At 34.9% G+C, this 16,372-nt stretch overlaps 3 protein-coding genes across 3 annotated transcripts; 1 reads left to right on the top strand and 2 right to left on the bottom strand.

Annotated features, from left to right (window-relative positions):
• The first annotated feature begins 1,185 nt into the window (after window positions 1-1,185).
• LOC105164700 (vacuolar protein sorting-associated protein 32 homolog 1) lies at window positions 1,186-6,240 on the top strand. Its single transcript, XM_011083419.3, has 8 exons — window positions 1,186-1,346; window positions 1,500-1,641; window positions 2,287-2,386; window positions 4,237-4,322; window positions 4,422-4,513; window positions 4,999-5,113; window positions 5,194-5,377; window positions 5,973-6,240. The coding sequence occupies exons 2-7, from the start codon at window positions 1,570-1,572 to the stop codon at window positions 5,371-5,373; spliced, it is 645 nt and encodes a 214-aa protein (XP_011081721.1). The 5' UTR covers window positions 1,186-1,346; window positions 1,500-1,569; the 3' UTR covers window positions 5,374-5,377; window positions 5,973-6,240.
• A 681-nt stretch (window positions 6,241-6,921) lies between these two features.
• LOC105165053 (uncharacterized) lies at window positions 6,922-8,665 on the bottom strand. The gene is made up of 3 exons (XM_088882009.1): window positions 8,375-8,665; window positions 7,955-8,084; window positions 6,922-7,836 (listed from the first exon to the last, which is right to left on the bottom strand). The coding sequence occupies exons 1-3, from the start codon at window positions 8,508-8,510 to the stop codon at window positions 7,233-7,235; spliced, it is 870 nt and encodes a 289-aa protein (XP_088738135.1). The 5' UTR covers window positions 8,511-8,665; the 3' UTR covers window positions 6,922-7,232.
• Window positions 8,666-14,519: 5,854 nt separating this feature from the next.
• LOC105164701 (zinc finger CCCH domain-containing protein 23) lies at window positions 14,520-16,013 on the bottom strand. The gene has a single exon (XM_011083420.3). The coding sequence runs from the start codon at window positions 15,881-15,883 to the stop codon at window positions 14,783-14,785; it is 1,101 nt and encodes a 366-aa protein (XP_011081722.1). The 5' UTR covers window positions 15,884-16,013; the 3' UTR covers window positions 14,520-14,782.
• Window positions 16,014-16,372: the final 359 nt, after the last annotated feature.

The following is a 16,372-nucleotide window of genomic DNA, read 5'->3' as shown; positions in this document are numbered from 1 at the left end:
AGCTCACATGCGACGGATAAGGTTTTAATTTCTTTTCCCAGACAAAGTTAACCAGTAACCACACTTGTACTTGCACGTTTCCGACTGTAAGCACGAATCATAAAATTCACTTCTAGAAATGGAAAATCAATTATAAAAAGTTGTTCCTATCAAAATATTAAAATTTACGAAACTTTTTTGCTTCATTTTGTCAGGTAATTTCATTTGTTGATAATGATGGCGGCTGCAAGTTTGAGTTTCAATTTGGTAGGGCCGTTCAAAGGACTTTCCATTGGTTCAGCCCATCCTTAGGTAGCATTATAATAGAGAGAAGTGTAATGAAAACTTCTTACCCAAATTAGATTTAGTCAAATTAAATCAACCATAAAGTAAGGGTAATATACTTGCAATACGATTAATTTTTTTTTTTTTAATTATGTACTAATCGCACTGCAAATATATCGTACTAGTTATACAAATAATTTAGATTGAGGTAAATTTGATTATGGATTATAATTTCGTGACAAACTTTTAATAGCCCATTAATCACAAAGGCCTAGCACCGGATCAGGCATTTAGTGCCACGATCTCCATTACATTCTATGAAAGGACACCATAAATAGTACAGGTAGCATGATAGGACCAATCTGGTGCTAAAAAATGATTTTAATCCTCAATAGGCAAAATTTCATCACCAAGTTGGCCTAGATTTCTGATATTCACTTAAAGCAATATTGAAATCTTGAAGACAAAATAAGAATTTTTACGTCGAAATCAAATATGAAATTGTTATGTCATCAAATTACATTCATGTAATTGAAATATCCTACAAATTAAAGTGCATTACGACGAGCATCTTTAGATGTGGAAATTGAAAAACTGAAGAACAAGTGACGGGCTATCTTGTAGAATTCTTATCAGGTGTTTGTAAAATTAAACTAATAATAGAACAAATATAATATAACTAGTCACTTTTTCTCATCAGTACAAATTCGACCGAATCTAATTAGAATTAAAAAATTTCAACTTTTAAAACAAGATAGAAATGGGAAACAATGAGCTAACCAAACAATTTTTTTTAAATCTGAGAAGGCCCATTTGAAAATAAAGCCGAACAGCCCATTTCTACGAAATCCTATCTAGCTTCTGGTCCAGTTGGTCTGTCACAATCCTAAACGCACAACCTGTCGCGCGATACTCCCCCTCCCCCTCCCCCTCCCCCCACGGGATCTAATATACTCAAAGGGGTCTCCCAATCAGCGACTTCTACTTTTTGAATAAATTCTTCGTATAATTTCCCTAAATTTTAATCCTTAAAATCTCCACAGAGATAATCAGGCCGATTTTCTCATCAGTTGAATCAACAGGTATTGCTAATGCGTAATTAGAGATATGTACCGATTTAGTTATGTTCAGTTTAGTATGTAACATATATTTGTTGTTAGTTTGTACGAAATTACAGTAATCCGAATTGTTAATATCCATGGATCAAAGTAACGGGGGTATCTTTTTTGATGCAGGGTTTAAGGAGATTTATTTTTGTTTTATTTTACTTAAGCGATAATTCTTTTGGAAAATAAATTATCGACGATGTTTACTCGAATTTTCGGAAAGCCCAAGCAAGAGACTAGTGCTCTAGCGACGCTAGACAAGTTGAACGAGGTATGACCTTTGATCTGTGAATTATTTTAAAAGCTCGTGCTCTTTTTGTTGATTGAGGTTTTTTTCTCCCAATTATTATTTTAGTAAGCGATATATTTGTGAAGAGAGGCTTTGTTTTTTTGGTGGGGGTGGGGAGGGGTCGATTGGGAGGGGGGGCTTCTATAATCCGCAAATTTGTACTGAATATCTGTGACTATTTCACTGTATTCAACAAGTGTTGCACTAAATTCAAAAGGCAGTCACTATGGTTTTTTTGTATTAGCATGCTACCATTGAACTATCAGGGTGTGTGAACTTCACATATGGTTCATGCTAGGTGAATTAGTTAAGACTTGGACACCCCATACAGTCTCTGTTAATTGCTGTTGGTTGTAAAGGTTGGTTGTTGGATTTCATAAATCGTTATTTATTGTCTTTCTTCTACCTGCTTGCTTAGTTTGATCACTGCAGTGCAGGAAATGCTGATAAAGGATGATCGAACTGGGACCTTATCTAGGCATATATTTCTTGTTCTATATTCTAATGTCTTCTGTTATTTCTTTCCAGATTATGTCTGCTAAGATTTTTTTTTCCCTGCATAAATTGTGCTTAAATCATCGTTATTTTGTCTAATATGCTGAATGATTGCTTGGGCATGGCACGCAGACTCTTGAGATGCTAGAGAAAAAAGAGAAAGTTCTCTTGAAGAAGGCTGCTGCTGAAGTTGAAAAGGCCAAGGAGTTTACTAGAGCTAAAAATAAAAGGGGTATGATCTAGTTATAACAGATTGTGGGAGCTTATCTTACTCACTGGTTTAGCTTTTAAGAGTCTTGATTGAAGTTAAGAATTAGGTAATCAGGATATGGTAATTTAGTTTCCAAGTCAGGCAACATTTGTACAGATGATGTATTGGTTATCTTTATCTTCCAAGTATATTCAAGGGATTATTTCATTTTTCATACCCAAAGTATACCCTTTTTTCAGTTTTAATACCTCAGGTTTCAAGTCATCAGACTTGTATCCAAAGTTTTTAGTTTTCATGCACCTAATTACCCTCCGTTAAGTTGACCGTTAAAACTTATGGTCAACCCGATTTTCGAGGGAAATTAGGCTAGAATTTGTGTGTATAGGGCATGTTTGGCTTCCAGTTTATTCAACACACAAAAAAAATTCTATTTTAATTCTTTTCGATTTCAATTTCATAATTGAGGACAATAATTTAAAAAAAATACATATATAATCTAATTTCTACCAAAAAATACCAATTTTATTGAAAAAAACACTTTGGTCTTTTTACTTGGCCACAACGCAAATGTTGTAATACTCTATTTATCGGGGTTTATGCTTTAATTTTTCATACTTTTCTTTTAATTATTTTAACAAATGTTTTTGTTTTGGCTTCTTTTGTGACTAGTGAAATAGAAAGTTTTAATAAATTTATAAACAAAATTCTAGCAGCCAAAAACAATTGAAATGTTCTTTTTTTTATTCTGTACACAAACAGCAGTATAATATATCAAAATATGGATATGTAATTTTATTTGACTCAAAGGGTGTCAATTTTTCTCTGTTTATTTTTCGTGAACAATGCTAGTGGTGCTTGAACATAGGATTCTGTTAGTTTTCTTAAATTAGTACTAGGCGATTATCTCTACATTACTCCGCATTTAGCATGCATTTTTATTTCCATAATGATTTTAATTGGGAGGAAATATTTGAACTGTTATTCCATAACTATTGGAATTAGCATTTTCTAATAGAAATTGGGTTACAATTTCTTTTTTACATTATTGTTCTCAATTATAAAATTAAAATAGAAACTTTTGGTGTGTTGAATAACATGGCAGCCAAATATGCCCTTAAATAGAGATCAAGATCCCGCCTAATTTTCCCTCCAAAATTGGGTTGATCGTTTGTTTTAATGGTCAACCTGACGGAGGGTACTCATGCGGATGAAAATTAAAAATTTTGGGTATCAAGTCTGATGACTAGGAAACCTAGGGACTAAAACTGAAAAAGAGGTATACTTTGGGTACAAAAAATGAAATTATTTCTATATTCAACCTAACTGATGATTGATGCAAGATATACTTTTAGTGGTACTTTTGATTGCCAAAGCTTCTACTACTTAGAAATTTTCTTAGAAGCCAATTCTCATGGGATCAATAAAAATGGCCTTGCCTGGCTAACTAGCACCAACCAATCACATCTTCAATGATTATCCTCATTGTTTCATTCATTCATTAAATTGGACTAGTGTATGGAGAAAGAGTGAGCTGGGACTGAGAGGTTTTTAAGTTAACTTGCGTTTCCTTCCTCAGCAAAAGCAAGTTTTCATGCGAAATAATGCTAAAGTTAGGCCTGACTATTTCTTTATCTGATCCTTGCCTCGGTACTTCCCTCTCTGTCTAGGTCTTTGAATGTTACCTACACTAGGTTGCGATACTTTGTTTTACAATTAGTGCACTTCAAATTATTTTGTGTATTCTTTTGTAGTTATACTGCAGGTGGATGATAGGGCATATGCTTAATTTTTAAGTGACTTCCACATTCTCAAAAAATTGTGAAACTTGATTGCTACCTTCTTAATGAAGCTTGCGTGGAATTTTTTTGTAGCTGCAATACAATGTTTGAAGCGGAAAAGGCTTTATGAACAACAAATCGAACAGCTTGGAAATTTCCAGTTGCGCATTCATGACCAGGTCCTCTTTGATATGCTGTTGTGTCAAGTATTTTTCCTGCTGACAGTATTTGCTGTTGGTGGGTTCTCATGTTAACTTGAACTGGTACTTTTGTTGCAGATGATAATGCTAGAGGGGGCAAAAGCTACAACAGAAACTGTTGATGCTTTGAGATCTGGAGCAGCTGCAATGAAAGCTATGCAGAAGGCAACGTAAGTTGTTTTGATCCCAGTATGCCTTGTTAATTATGATTGAGAGTAAACAGTTTTGAGCGGTTAACCAACAAATTCCCCACCACACTTGATGCTGTCCCCTATACAATGAACTCAAACAGACAAGGGAAGGAACCACCCAAAAATAAATTAAAAGATTATAAAATTTTGACTGGAAATGAAGAAAGACTGTGTGGAGAGTATGTAATATAGCTTGACTGTTTCACGTAATCATATTTATTATTCATCCAAGTAATCGTTTAGTATAGACTTTTGGAGGCTGCAGCAGACCACTGCATTTTAATGTTATATACATAAACATGGTATGGCTCAATTATCGATATGTTGCCCTCGTGATGCTTGGATAATAAGGAAAAGTGGTTTCTCACATTAATATGAAGAAAAATGTGTAACGAATGCCACATGCTACTTGTCTGACATGCTAAATTTTGTCTTCTCATATTCTCTCCTGGCTTTTGCTGTAGTAACATAGATGATGTTGACAAGACAATGGATGAGATCAATGAGCAGACCGAGAATATGAAACAAATTCAAGAAGCACTATCAACACCAATTGGCGCAGCAGCTGATTTTGATGAGGTATGCTGTAGTTTCTGATAGCTTCTTGTTGTCATTTTTTCCTTTTAAGAGAGTATATGTTATTCATTCACCTTCTGCAGGATGAATTAGAGGCAGAACTTGAGGAACTTGAAGGAGCTGAGCTGGAAGAACAGCTTCTGCAACCTGCTACAACAGCACCTGCTGCTCCTGTTCATGTTCCTGCCGGAAGGCAGCCAGTAAAGAAAGTTGCGGATGAGGATGATGAACTCGCTGAATTGCAGAGGGAGATGGCCCTTTGAGGAGGTCATTTCCTCACCTACTCTGTTAGTTGCTAATTGTGTTTGTTGGTTGCATCCTGATATATTTATGTGGCACTTGTAACAAAACCAGCATGTCTAACTGTGTTAAAGATTTCGAATGAGGAAGATTAAGGATATAGCAAATGAAAGGTGTGTTGAATTATAGGATAGCAATGTTGCATTGATTTAATAGGTAAATAAACAAGCAGTAACAGCTAAAAATATTTGGTTTTTGGGTTTTTGGTGATTTCTACAGAATATATTGCAAACTTGGCTAAATTGTTAAGTGAAATTTTGTTATGTGTGCTTTAGCAGTGGTTATTGCATGTGCAGTGAATAGCCTTCTCCAGTGAATATGCAGCACAAATTTTTTTTTCTAAGTGTTTTCCAAACTTGAGCTCTTTGAATTGATGCAATAACGGTTATTGTGCGTGTCTTATTTGGAAAAAAGTAATTTACCAGTCAATATATACAGAATGACTGCCTTGTTGTCAGCATAGTTGCATTGGACTGAATACATACATTGTAGCTTTTAGATGCCACTATGATCAGTAACTTTATCAAAGTTAATGACCGTTGTTTTGGTTGCTGCTTTGCAGATATCAGTTCCGAAATCTGAAGAAACTGTAAAAATTGGCTGTACTGTATAATTGAGATCATAGCTTGAGCTGCTGCCCCCATTTTCAGATCAAAATTTCATGGATGTGCATTTTTCAGACAAAGATGTATAGATGACATTAATAATTTATTTTCTGTTTCTGTTTGCTGGGAAAGAAGTGTGTTATTAGCATGCATTATTCGGATATTTGGGAGTGTATGGAATGCACTTTTTTAACATATTCCCTAGATCTTTTGCATTCTTGGTTACTCCACTAAGCAATTTATGGTTTCAAGCATTAAATTGTTATTTCTGTTCCAATATATTTACATACCCTACATGAATGAAAACAAAAAATCTTGTGTCGTGTAGTAATATTCATGAACTTCAGTTGTATCCTACACGTACAGGAATGAAAAGACCCTTTTGTTACAATATAATTGTAGTTTTTGGCCTGGTGGCGATTCAAGTCATTATGTTCCTCGGTACTGTTGAGCTTAGCAAATGTTACTGCCTCTCTTTGCCGTCAGGATTAACAATAATTATTAGCTAGACATGAAAGGTTTTGAATCTCATACTTGCGCTCCTTGCTGTTTGTTTTAATGCATGAATTTCCATTAGCTAAATTTATGAAGAATAGTAAGTAGTATAAGGTTAATTACCTCCTATTATCTAGTTTTAAAGATATCATCCTTCAGTGACTCCTGAAAACCATATTAAATTTGGCATTTGACTGTCATCTAGAGTGTGTGAGTGTGTGTGTGTGTGTGTGTGTGTGTGTGTGTGAGAGAGAGAGAGAGAGAGAGAGAGAGAGAGAGAGAGAGAGAGAATCCTTGGTGCATAGTCATAACCTCATGCAACTTCCATGACATTGACCAACATGACAGACGAGAGATATTGATGCTATACTACTTTTCTTTTCTTGTGTCTGGCACACTAGAAAGGCAGTAGACTGCCATTAAAATTCAGACCCCACGATTAAAATGTACATGGTATGAGAAAATTTGCATCATAAATGATCAAAAGTATGCATATATGTATAAGTTAATCATATATGTATTCTTGCCGTAATACTTCTTGCAAGCAATTTTATCATATGTTTCTGTCCTCTGATCCAACCAAGTTGCCGAAACTACTAAATAAGAATAAACAAAAAGAAATCATCTTTCTTTGGCAATTCCTAGGTTCCTTTGCTTGCATTCATTTGTTTCATGCAAATTACATCACAATACTAGTTAGCCATATGAATTTATGTTGTCCTTTATAGACTTTGACTCACTCCTGGTGGATTAGAATCAATATGGAAAATACTGAACAGATCTGCATTACCATCAGCTCCAAGGGCTTCCTCTTGAGGCCAAATGCTACTTAGAACTTCATATGAATATTCATCCCTTGGTATTCCATTGACTCCGTAGTTTTCATCCATTGCTGAAGCGAATGGCATGAAAGGGCTTGAATCTTGGTGGGATGGAGAAAAATAGTTACTGTTATCAGCACTTGAACAATTACTTGACCCTTCAAGAATGAATCTTGAGAAGCTAAAACTTATGGGTTCATATGGAACAGTAATTTTGGCATTGGCATTCACTAGGCCTGCAGTAGTGTTGTCAGCTAGAAATGGCGTTGGAAAAGTTGGAGAAAACGCCAGTGAAGTTGTTGAGGCATGGAAAGTAGTGGCCTTGTCAGGAATGGTGGTGGTTGTGATGGTGCCGGAGGTGGCAATGGTGGCCGTTTTCACGTTAGTCTTCATCCGAGGAGTATTGCAGTCTGCTGGCATGAGCTTCTTTTTCAACTTTGTGTTCCAGTAGTTTTTCACATCATTATCTGTTCTTCCTGGCAGGTGTGAAGCTATCACAGACCATCTATGGATCAAAAACAAAAGCAAAAGTAGTCAAAACTTATAATAAGAAAGAATAATTAAGCAAATTCACCTAACTTTAATGATCATCATGAACTTATACAGTGTGTGTTTGAACTTGCCTGCTTCCTATTTTCCTGTATAAATTGCATATTACATTTTCTTCATCTTGTGTGAAAGCTCCATGCTTAATATCTGGTCTCAGGTAATTAAGCCATCTGAGCCGGCAACTCTTTCCACAACGCTGAAGCCCTGAGACCAAAGAGTTTATAAATCAACCAAATAAGGACAGTAAAAATTTAGCCAGATAAGTGATAACAATAAGCTGGTTTGTGAATTGTTTGAAGAAATGTATTTAGGAAGGAAATTCTGCAAAGGGAAAGTAAAGCTTATGTAGACCTCAAGCAAATGATCTAGCAGCAAGAAATCAACCTTGAATCCTTTAAGTGAGAGTTTGAGAGACAAACTTACAAGTCCAGTACCAACAAACACAAACTTGATCATACAGGGGGGGGGGTTGATATGTATGTATGTGTATATACCAGCCTTGTGAGGCAGGGCTATCCAGTTCCCCCCAGTGCCATGGTTGTGAAGATAAGTCCTGAGAGTGGCATCCTCTTCTGGAGACCAACTCCCCCTTTTCACTTTGCTCTTGTCACAGCAAGGACTTCTTCCCATTATCTTCACACACTACAAACACTAAAAAACACAAGAACCTGAAAAGGGATTTGTGGGACTATGTATTATTTATAGAGTTTGCATACACACGCACACACACACACACAAGTGAAGATCAACATCAAGACACTGAAATTACCAAGTATGTTTCAAAAGATATAAAAGCACCAGTCTTTTCCTGCTCTAAGACTGTTGTTATTGTTGGTCTCTTTTATGATCTTGACTTTGCATGACCCCTTATTTATTACAAAGAATTTTCAATGAAACTTGTTTCTGCTTAATGATCAGATTAAAGACTGATATATGTGAGGCACATAGTCAAAAGTTAAGACTTGTACTTGGAGTCTGCCTTCTAGACAGTAACACAATTTCCTTGGTGAAGTTTCCTCATATCTTCCCACCGGAGCCTCGAGCTAGAGGCTGTATGCAAAATGAGTTCTCCTGAGTTTTAGGCAATTATACATACCATCTTTTTAGTTGAAAAATTACCGATATCCCCTTTATTTAACGTTTGTCTAACAACAAGCTTAATCAGTTACTCTCCGTTAGCTTTCCATCTATTTTTTTTCTGGTGAACTGATCAAAATGTTCTATGAACTGTGAATTATAATTTTATTTAGTTTTTCGAAATCATTTATGGTCTACGTATGTAATCTTTTTATATTTTTTCAATTTTAAAAAAAAATACAACAAGGGCAAAATTGATAATTTTAAACCTTCATCCCAAAGTTACATAATTTCATCAAATGCAAATGAGGTATCTAAAATCAATAAGAGATTATATCCAGACGTCATGGAAGCTTGTTTTAATTTACCCAAACAATTATTTAAGGCTTGCTAACCAATATTTATGTGATGAAGTATTCAACTCAACTTCTCGACAATCAAATCAAATTAAAAGCAAACATCTATTACACGCATGAGTGAGATACGATGTTTGATATACCAAATATATTTTTATTTTTTAAAAAAAATAAAAAAAATCAGCTGTTTATGTTGCCTTATTTGGTTATCAAAGGCTTATGATGTGATTTATAAGCATGAGAATAAAATTGCTAAATTGGAGTTGGGCACATGCATGACTGATCACTACCATTGCTTTCTTGGACAGACACATCATCAGTTGAGTGTTTCAAATATTGGCTTATGTAGTATATATCATAATGCCTACATATACACTCATGTTCAATTTTCTATCACCCTTTTTCCTCTAATATCAATTTATTTTATATAAAAAATAAAACACATAGTACCACCATGTTCTTGAAAAATATTTTGTATAGATTTGAATCACAATATTGCATGAAAAAAAAAAATTAACAAGTCTCCTTCAATTGCAAAATAAGGTGTGAAGACTTTGTAAAAGATTTTCTCTTTTCAGGGTTGAATTTTTTCCCCTCAAAAACTTCTGGTGTTGGAGAACTTTTTTCTTGCTTTGTCTTCAAGCCTCTTGAATTTTAGCAATTTGAGGCTTCTTCTTGTGCTTGATTTAATGCAGTGCTGTCATTTCACTGTAAATATGTAAACTATAACGAGATTTTTTTATTTTTTTAAAAAAAATAGGAATACCTTTTTAGAATTAATAACCGTATAATAAATACTTCTTTCATGACAGTCTATTGTAGGGAGTATTTATTAAACAAATTTTAATTTTGGAAAAATATTTATAATTTTTTTATAAAATAAGAAAAAATTTGTAATTATACTAAATCTTAAAAAAACCATTATAATTCAACTTTAAATAATGTATCTATCAAAGGAGAAAATCTCCATACCTTTTTCTACAATATATATATATATATATATATATTAATAATGTTTTTTATTATGTTTCTACATCACTATGTAAAATAATTAGATTTGAGATTTGAATGAAAAAATGTAAAATAATTTTTTTTAAAAGAAAAGTTTATTGCAGTGGCTTTTCCTTGATGGGCTCAATTGTGCCGGGGCCAAGAAACCAGTAAAGCCCATTACGTGAATTTTGATCCATCAAATGGCCCATCTAATTACACAAGAGTCCAAACCCACCCAGGCAATAGGGATGGCAACGGGCAGATTTGCCACAACGCGAGAATCACCCCGCCAGCAAAATTTTGAATTTGGACTTGCTTCAAACCCGTCCCGTTGAATTTGGTAGACCCGGTTAATATTTTAAGATATTAAAAGAATTTTTAAAAAATAATACCACCATAACATTATAAATATGAGATGATAATATTATAGAAAAGTTAATATTTTTTTTTTGTAAATTTATATGTGCGTGTTTTAGGAATTCAGATATTAAAAATTTTAGAATATGTGTTACTTATATATATATTAAAACTTTTATACACTATTTATATCATTATTTTAAATTATGAAAATATTAGATTGATGTGCTATAAATAAGCATAAATAAAGTAGAAATACTTTTTTATATACGTACAAATATATTTTATGTAAATATGTATAAAGTATACAAATAATAATAATTAAGGGGAGTTCGGGTCCAAACTACTAAGATTCAGACCCGTCCTAAGATATGTTTAAAGATATGGTGGTCGGGGTTCAATCTGGACCCATTGCCATCCCTAGTTGTTTCCACTTTTCATAAATCTTTTCTTTATCAATTTTTGAATAATCTTTTTTTTTTAGACAAAAGCGATAATTACATTATTAATTCAATATTTGAATAAATTAAGTAACTGAACAAAACATTAATTTAATCGAGGCATTAATATAAATAGGAATTATATAATAATAAATTCACACAAAAGTGAGACAAATAAACATAAAAAATTTAAATCCATAATTTTGAATTAAGTCATGAGACAACAGTGGTAACCACTAAACTAGCATATCATTGGTTTTGACTAATCTATTTGATTTGATAATATGCGACTTTCATCTATCCGTTTGATAGAATCGTAAATTGAGAGGATGAAGGAAGCAACACCGCTTTTAAAAGTGTAATCCTTCTTTTGGATCCAAACAAACCCTATAGGAACAGATATAACACAAACTCAATTTTACCATTACTTCAAAAAATTCTCAATATATAATTGAAAGTCCGAATCAATCAGAATTGCTTTTCCACTCCAGACATCACACAAATTTCAGTCTCAATGTTAAACATGCACACTATCCTCAATTATGCAAAGAAGCGTCCCCAATGCCACCCACATTTATTATCCACACAATAAAAAGGTTGGTGTGAGGGTGTTGAATAATGTGGAGTCACTTTTATGAAGAAGGAAAAAAAAAAAAGTAATTATAATTCATTTTTTAAATTATCTAATTGTAAATACAATTTTATACTTAAAAATGAGTCGTTGTGACACACGCGTTCCTGCATGTATATAATAATTAATATTTATGCTTTAAAATATATTAGAAATAAAAGTAAAATATATCAATCAATACATTACATTAAAAAAATAATAAATAATAAAGAAAAAAAAGAAAATTAATTTATCAATTGATATAAAAATTTGAAAAATTGATAAGTTAGTTATCTATTAATTAAATGGTATTTTTGACTTTCACACCAAAGATTAGGATTTTCGGATCGGGTCGCTAGGTCGAATGCTGGGTTGAGATCGCTGAATCCCTCTTTTAAGTTACCTGAAGTGGATCCTGAGAACACAGCAAACGTAAAACTAACCGAAAAGCCCTCGGCGATGGCCCTCCGATGCTTAAGTTAGAAAAGGTGGGGTCAAAAATAAGATAATGAGATCGAATGAGAGCACAAATATGGCGATAAAAATAAGTGCTGAAAACGTATTTGAATAATCATAAATTAGGATATTTATACTTGTACGGTACCCTCTATATGCGCGACACGTGGCCCCAATGGAAACAGGCCACATCACCCCCTGCATAACCTACTACCGCCGCTGCTGCCACTGTGCACTGGGCCCCACCTGCGCAGTCATAGGGTGCATGTAGCTTGCCAAAAATAGGGGGTATTTCTGTAATTATGTAATTTTTCTCATCATACAGTGTTTTCCAGAAATCATTATTTGTGAGTATAAAAAGTTTATATATATATATATATATATTAGTAGTGATATAAATTAGTATAAATAAATTATGAGTATGGACTTTCGGTTTCAGATGTTATCGAGTGTGTGGTGTTTGTGTGTGTGTGTGTGTGGGGGGGGGGGGGGGGGGGGATACGATGAATTAGATATCTTTGTCCATTTCAATTTATGAGTGTTTTATGTATCTTGCGACTATTCGTTTCTTCCTTGAGCGTTTCTCTATCCTCAGTATCTCGTCTTTATTGATTATGGTCGATTGAAGAGAGAGAGAGAGAGCCCAATATAGATATAGTGGGCCTAAATCAATGTGCGGCCACTGAACTATGGGCAAGAAATTTAAATAGGAGATGATTACACTCTCCTTCCATGATGTTCGTACAATTACATGTAAACTCCATGTAGTTGAGAAATTATATTTAACAATTCTAAAATTAGTTTTCATTTAAACTGAATTTGTTGATATTTACAAAAAAAATTACATGAAAATTGATATTCGATTGACTTATTACTGACTTATTGCAGGTCAGATATTTTTTGTAGGTCTAAACTACCCTTATAACGGTGAAGATATACATCCTCGCATACATTAGTGCGTGAATATAAGTATGAGGATAATTTGATCATAAAAAAATTTATTTGACCTGTTATAAGTTAGTAATAAATCAATTAGGGTAAATATTTTTTTTTCAATTTTTTTTATTAATATCAACAAATTTAGTAGCTTTTGATTAACAAAAAATTTGTTTATTAGACGAAAGTAAATGATAGAAATGTTAGATTTAATTTTCCAAATCAGATAAAATTTATGTGCAATGCGATCGCAGTTTTCTATTTTATATTAATTGGATAAGAGTGAGGAGTAAAGAGTTGGAAGTATTGACTATGAATTGTTGCTATATTTATTTTCTTGGCGTACTTACTTCTAATGTCGTCATTATGTTTACAAAGTCGTGTCGTATAAATATCCCATTTCCATTCCATGCATAGCTTGTGAAGAGTAAGATTCCAATGTTTCAAAGTGTAATTAGGGATAATTACTTTACCATGACTTCAATTTGGGCATTCTTCATTTTGTGTTTTTTGACATGATTTTTATAATTGTGAAATATTTGGATTTATAAACTTTAAAATATATCATTAATTATTTGTGAGTTTATGAAATATCATGTGCAATTTCTAACAATAAATAATAGCAGATGAGTGTTTATGATATCATTTCATAATACAGGGCAAATTGAATTTTACCTAAAAAAGAAATTAGATTAACACCCTCTGTATTCATTAAGGCTAATTATACTGCATTTTCTAATGTTTGGTGCAGTTACAAGTTATTTTTTTTATTTAAAAAATTATATTTAGTATTCTTGATGTTAGTTTACGTCCAATAAATAAATCTCCCAACTACTAAATAAATTCATCAAAATTGTTGATATTAGCAAAAAAAATTTAAATATTTATCATCGATTGATTTATTGTAAGTGATATTTGAGTGTAATTTTTTGAAAAATAAAATATCCACATTTAATTACATCAAGTATCAAAAAAGAACAATGTAATTACATTATCCATAAAATTAAAAGTTGATGCTATTACCCACGACTTACTATCCATAGGTGAACATAGAAATAGTCGCTGTTCTGGTGCAATAAATGGGTAATTAGGATAAGATCAAAGAGAACATCTTTATCGGTTCAAGTCCCTATCAACAGATCAAACCTTTTTTACTTAGTCCAATTTAGGCAGATAAAGTTATTTTGTAAGCATATTTTATACAGTTGCTACAGTGCGTGCAGCAGCCATTACTGTTGAGCGCTTTCAGCTTATTTTTAGGGTTTATGAACCGGATTCGTAATTCATTCGTCGGCGGCGGCGGCTCTCAAACAATTCGAACAGGAATTTTCTCATTGTTAAGATTTGAAGGGAGAAGCAAAATCAGAACACTCAAATGCAATGGCATTCAACATGTTGAAAATGAGACCACAACTAATTACGCAGCCTGCGCCAACAACTTTCAAATTGTTATGTACAAATATTACAAAACTTTGCAATTTCCCCTTCCTTTCTCTCGATAGATCCGAATAACAACATAGAGATATATTAGATATTAATCAGAACAAAACTTAACCCGACCCGACAACTGTATTTACAGGAAATCTTTAATGAGTCAGAACTCAGAACAAAAAAATACATATTCACAATCGGTAGAGTTGAGTTTAATCCAATAAAAAGGCTGCCCTGCCCGATTCCTCATTTAAGGAGCTCCGAGACCCACCCGACATCAGGAACCGCACCCGCCGACTCCACTCGGCCAACCCGGTCCAATGAATTCTCTCTTCCTAGTTTAGCGTAGATTTTTTCACGCAGCGCTCTGCCTGATTCGACTCTCTCCATCACCGGCTCCTCTTTGCAAGAAGTTTCCCATGAATCGAACGGATTGAGTGTTGGACGAGTTACGGCGCGGATAGGAGTTGTTGGCAGGCTCATGAATCCGGGTCGGACACCTGACGGGCTCCGGGGCGATCCAAACCCGAGCCCCCAAGACGGTGGACTCATACTCAACCCCATGCCCAGGCCCATTTTCATCTTGTTAAGCTGCAGACCGCGCATTGACTCGGTGAGTCGACCTAGACTTAGTGATCCGCCTGGTGAGAGCGGCGGCGAACCGGACGTTGGAGACAATGGAGGAGAATACAGCGTCGATTTCGGAGAAGATCCTATCGACATGAACGAGTCGTGAGTTCGGCCCGGAGACGCTTCCGGACTATACGGCAGAACACGGAGCTGCTCAGGTGTGTGAGCAAAGAAGCAGACCCGGCGCCGGCAGTGGGTGCCATCCTTACAGGGCTGCGTACGATAGCGAGCTGGGTGGAGCCAGCACTCGAATACGCCGTGCGCGTACTCGCAGGCATCGCCCCTCTTGCACGAACCCTTCCGAAAGTCCGGGCACGCGTTGCCGGAATAGTGGTACTTACGCGGGTCCCTCCGGCGAGCCTTCTCGCCAGGATGAGCGAACGGGCACTCGGTCCAGTCATGTGACCTGGCACGTGCGCACTTCTTCACTTTAAACTCAAACATCCGGAAGTTATCGCATGAGAAGGCGTCCACCGGAACATCGAAATCATCAGAATCTTCGTCTCCCGCCTGTACGATGTCGTCCTTGTTGGACGGTAGGTAACGCTGCAGAGCGGCCAAAGCGTTCTCGTAGTGGGAAGCATCAGGGCTGCTCGCGGCAACATTGTGGGTAATAGGAGAGTGAATGTAGGCCGTCGGATCTTCAAAGTAATGGTAATCCCAAGATGGGATTTCGACGGTGGGATTTGACCGAGGAGGATCTCCGATCATCATCATGTTTTACTCCACAATTTTATTCTTTCCCCTCACTCTAGTGGCACTGTCATAATCGCCATGGATTGGCACGAGGAGGACCCAATATAAACTGCTTTTTTAACCCTGGTTACTGGAATTTTAACTCGAGTGTGGTTAGGTTAAAATATCTACTGGCTATGTATGGGTTGGATGGATTTTTATTTTAGCCCCCTCGGCTGCATCAAGTTGTCTAACAAGTTGGGTTTAAAGAAAATAAAAGAAAGAAGGGCATGATAACTAACCTTACCTTGTCATTCACTCCAAATCCGCACACCCTTTATCCAGTTTCAATGCTTGTTTTTTACGGGGAGATACAGATTTTCTATGGGCCCAATTCCAATGTTTCGTTCGATTGATTTTTTTTTTTAATAATTTCTTTTACATCCTCTATTTCACTTCATCGTAATTTATATAGAATTACATTATTAATTTTATTTGATTAAATTATAATATTGACGCTCCGTAGATGGA

The sequence above is a fragment of the Sesamum indicum genome, linkage group LG6, assembly GCF_026168435.1.
Source record: "Sesamum indicum cultivar Baizhima isolate 11 linkage group LG6, ASM2616843v1, whole genome shotgun sequence".
NCBI lineage: Eukaryota > Viridiplantae > Streptophyta > Magnoliopsida > Lamiales > Pedaliaceae > Sesamum > Sesamum indicum.
The sequence above is the reverse complement of the archived record's forward strand: the minus strand, read 5'-3'. Positions and strand labels throughout refer to the sequence as shown.

Excerpts from the sequence above, each read along its gene's own strand:
- LOC105164700 (XM_011083419.3), top strand. The coding sequence starts at position 1,570 with ATGTTTACTCGAATTTTCGGAAAGCCCAAGCAAGAGACTAGTGCTCTA. Across the intron at positions 1,642-2,286 it reads CGCTAGACAAGTTGAACGAG|ACTCTTGAGATGCTAGAGAA; the intron begins GTATGACCTTTG and ends CATGGCACGCAG. Across the intron at positions 5,114-5,193 it reads CAGCAGCTGATTTTGATGAG|GATGAATTAGAGGCAGAACT; the intron begins GTATGCTGTAGT and ends CACCTTCTGCAG.
- LOC105165053 (XM_088882009.1), bottom strand. The coding sequence starts at position 8,510 with ATGGGAAGAAGTCCTTGCTGTGACAAGAGCAAAGTGAAAAGGGGGAGT. Across the intron at positions 8,085-8,374 it reads AGCCCTGCCTCACAAGGCTG|GGCTTCAGCGTTGTGGAAAG; the intron begins GTATATACACAT and ends CTTTGGTCTCAG. Across the intron at positions 7,837-7,954 it reads TACAGGAAAATAGGAAGCAG|ATGGTCTGTGATAGCTTCAC; the intron begins GCAAGTTCAAAC and ends TTTGATCCATAG.
- LOC105164701 (XM_011083420.3), bottom strand. The coding sequence starts at position 15,883 with ATGATGATGATCGGAGATCCTCCTCGGTCAAATCCCACCGTCGAAATC.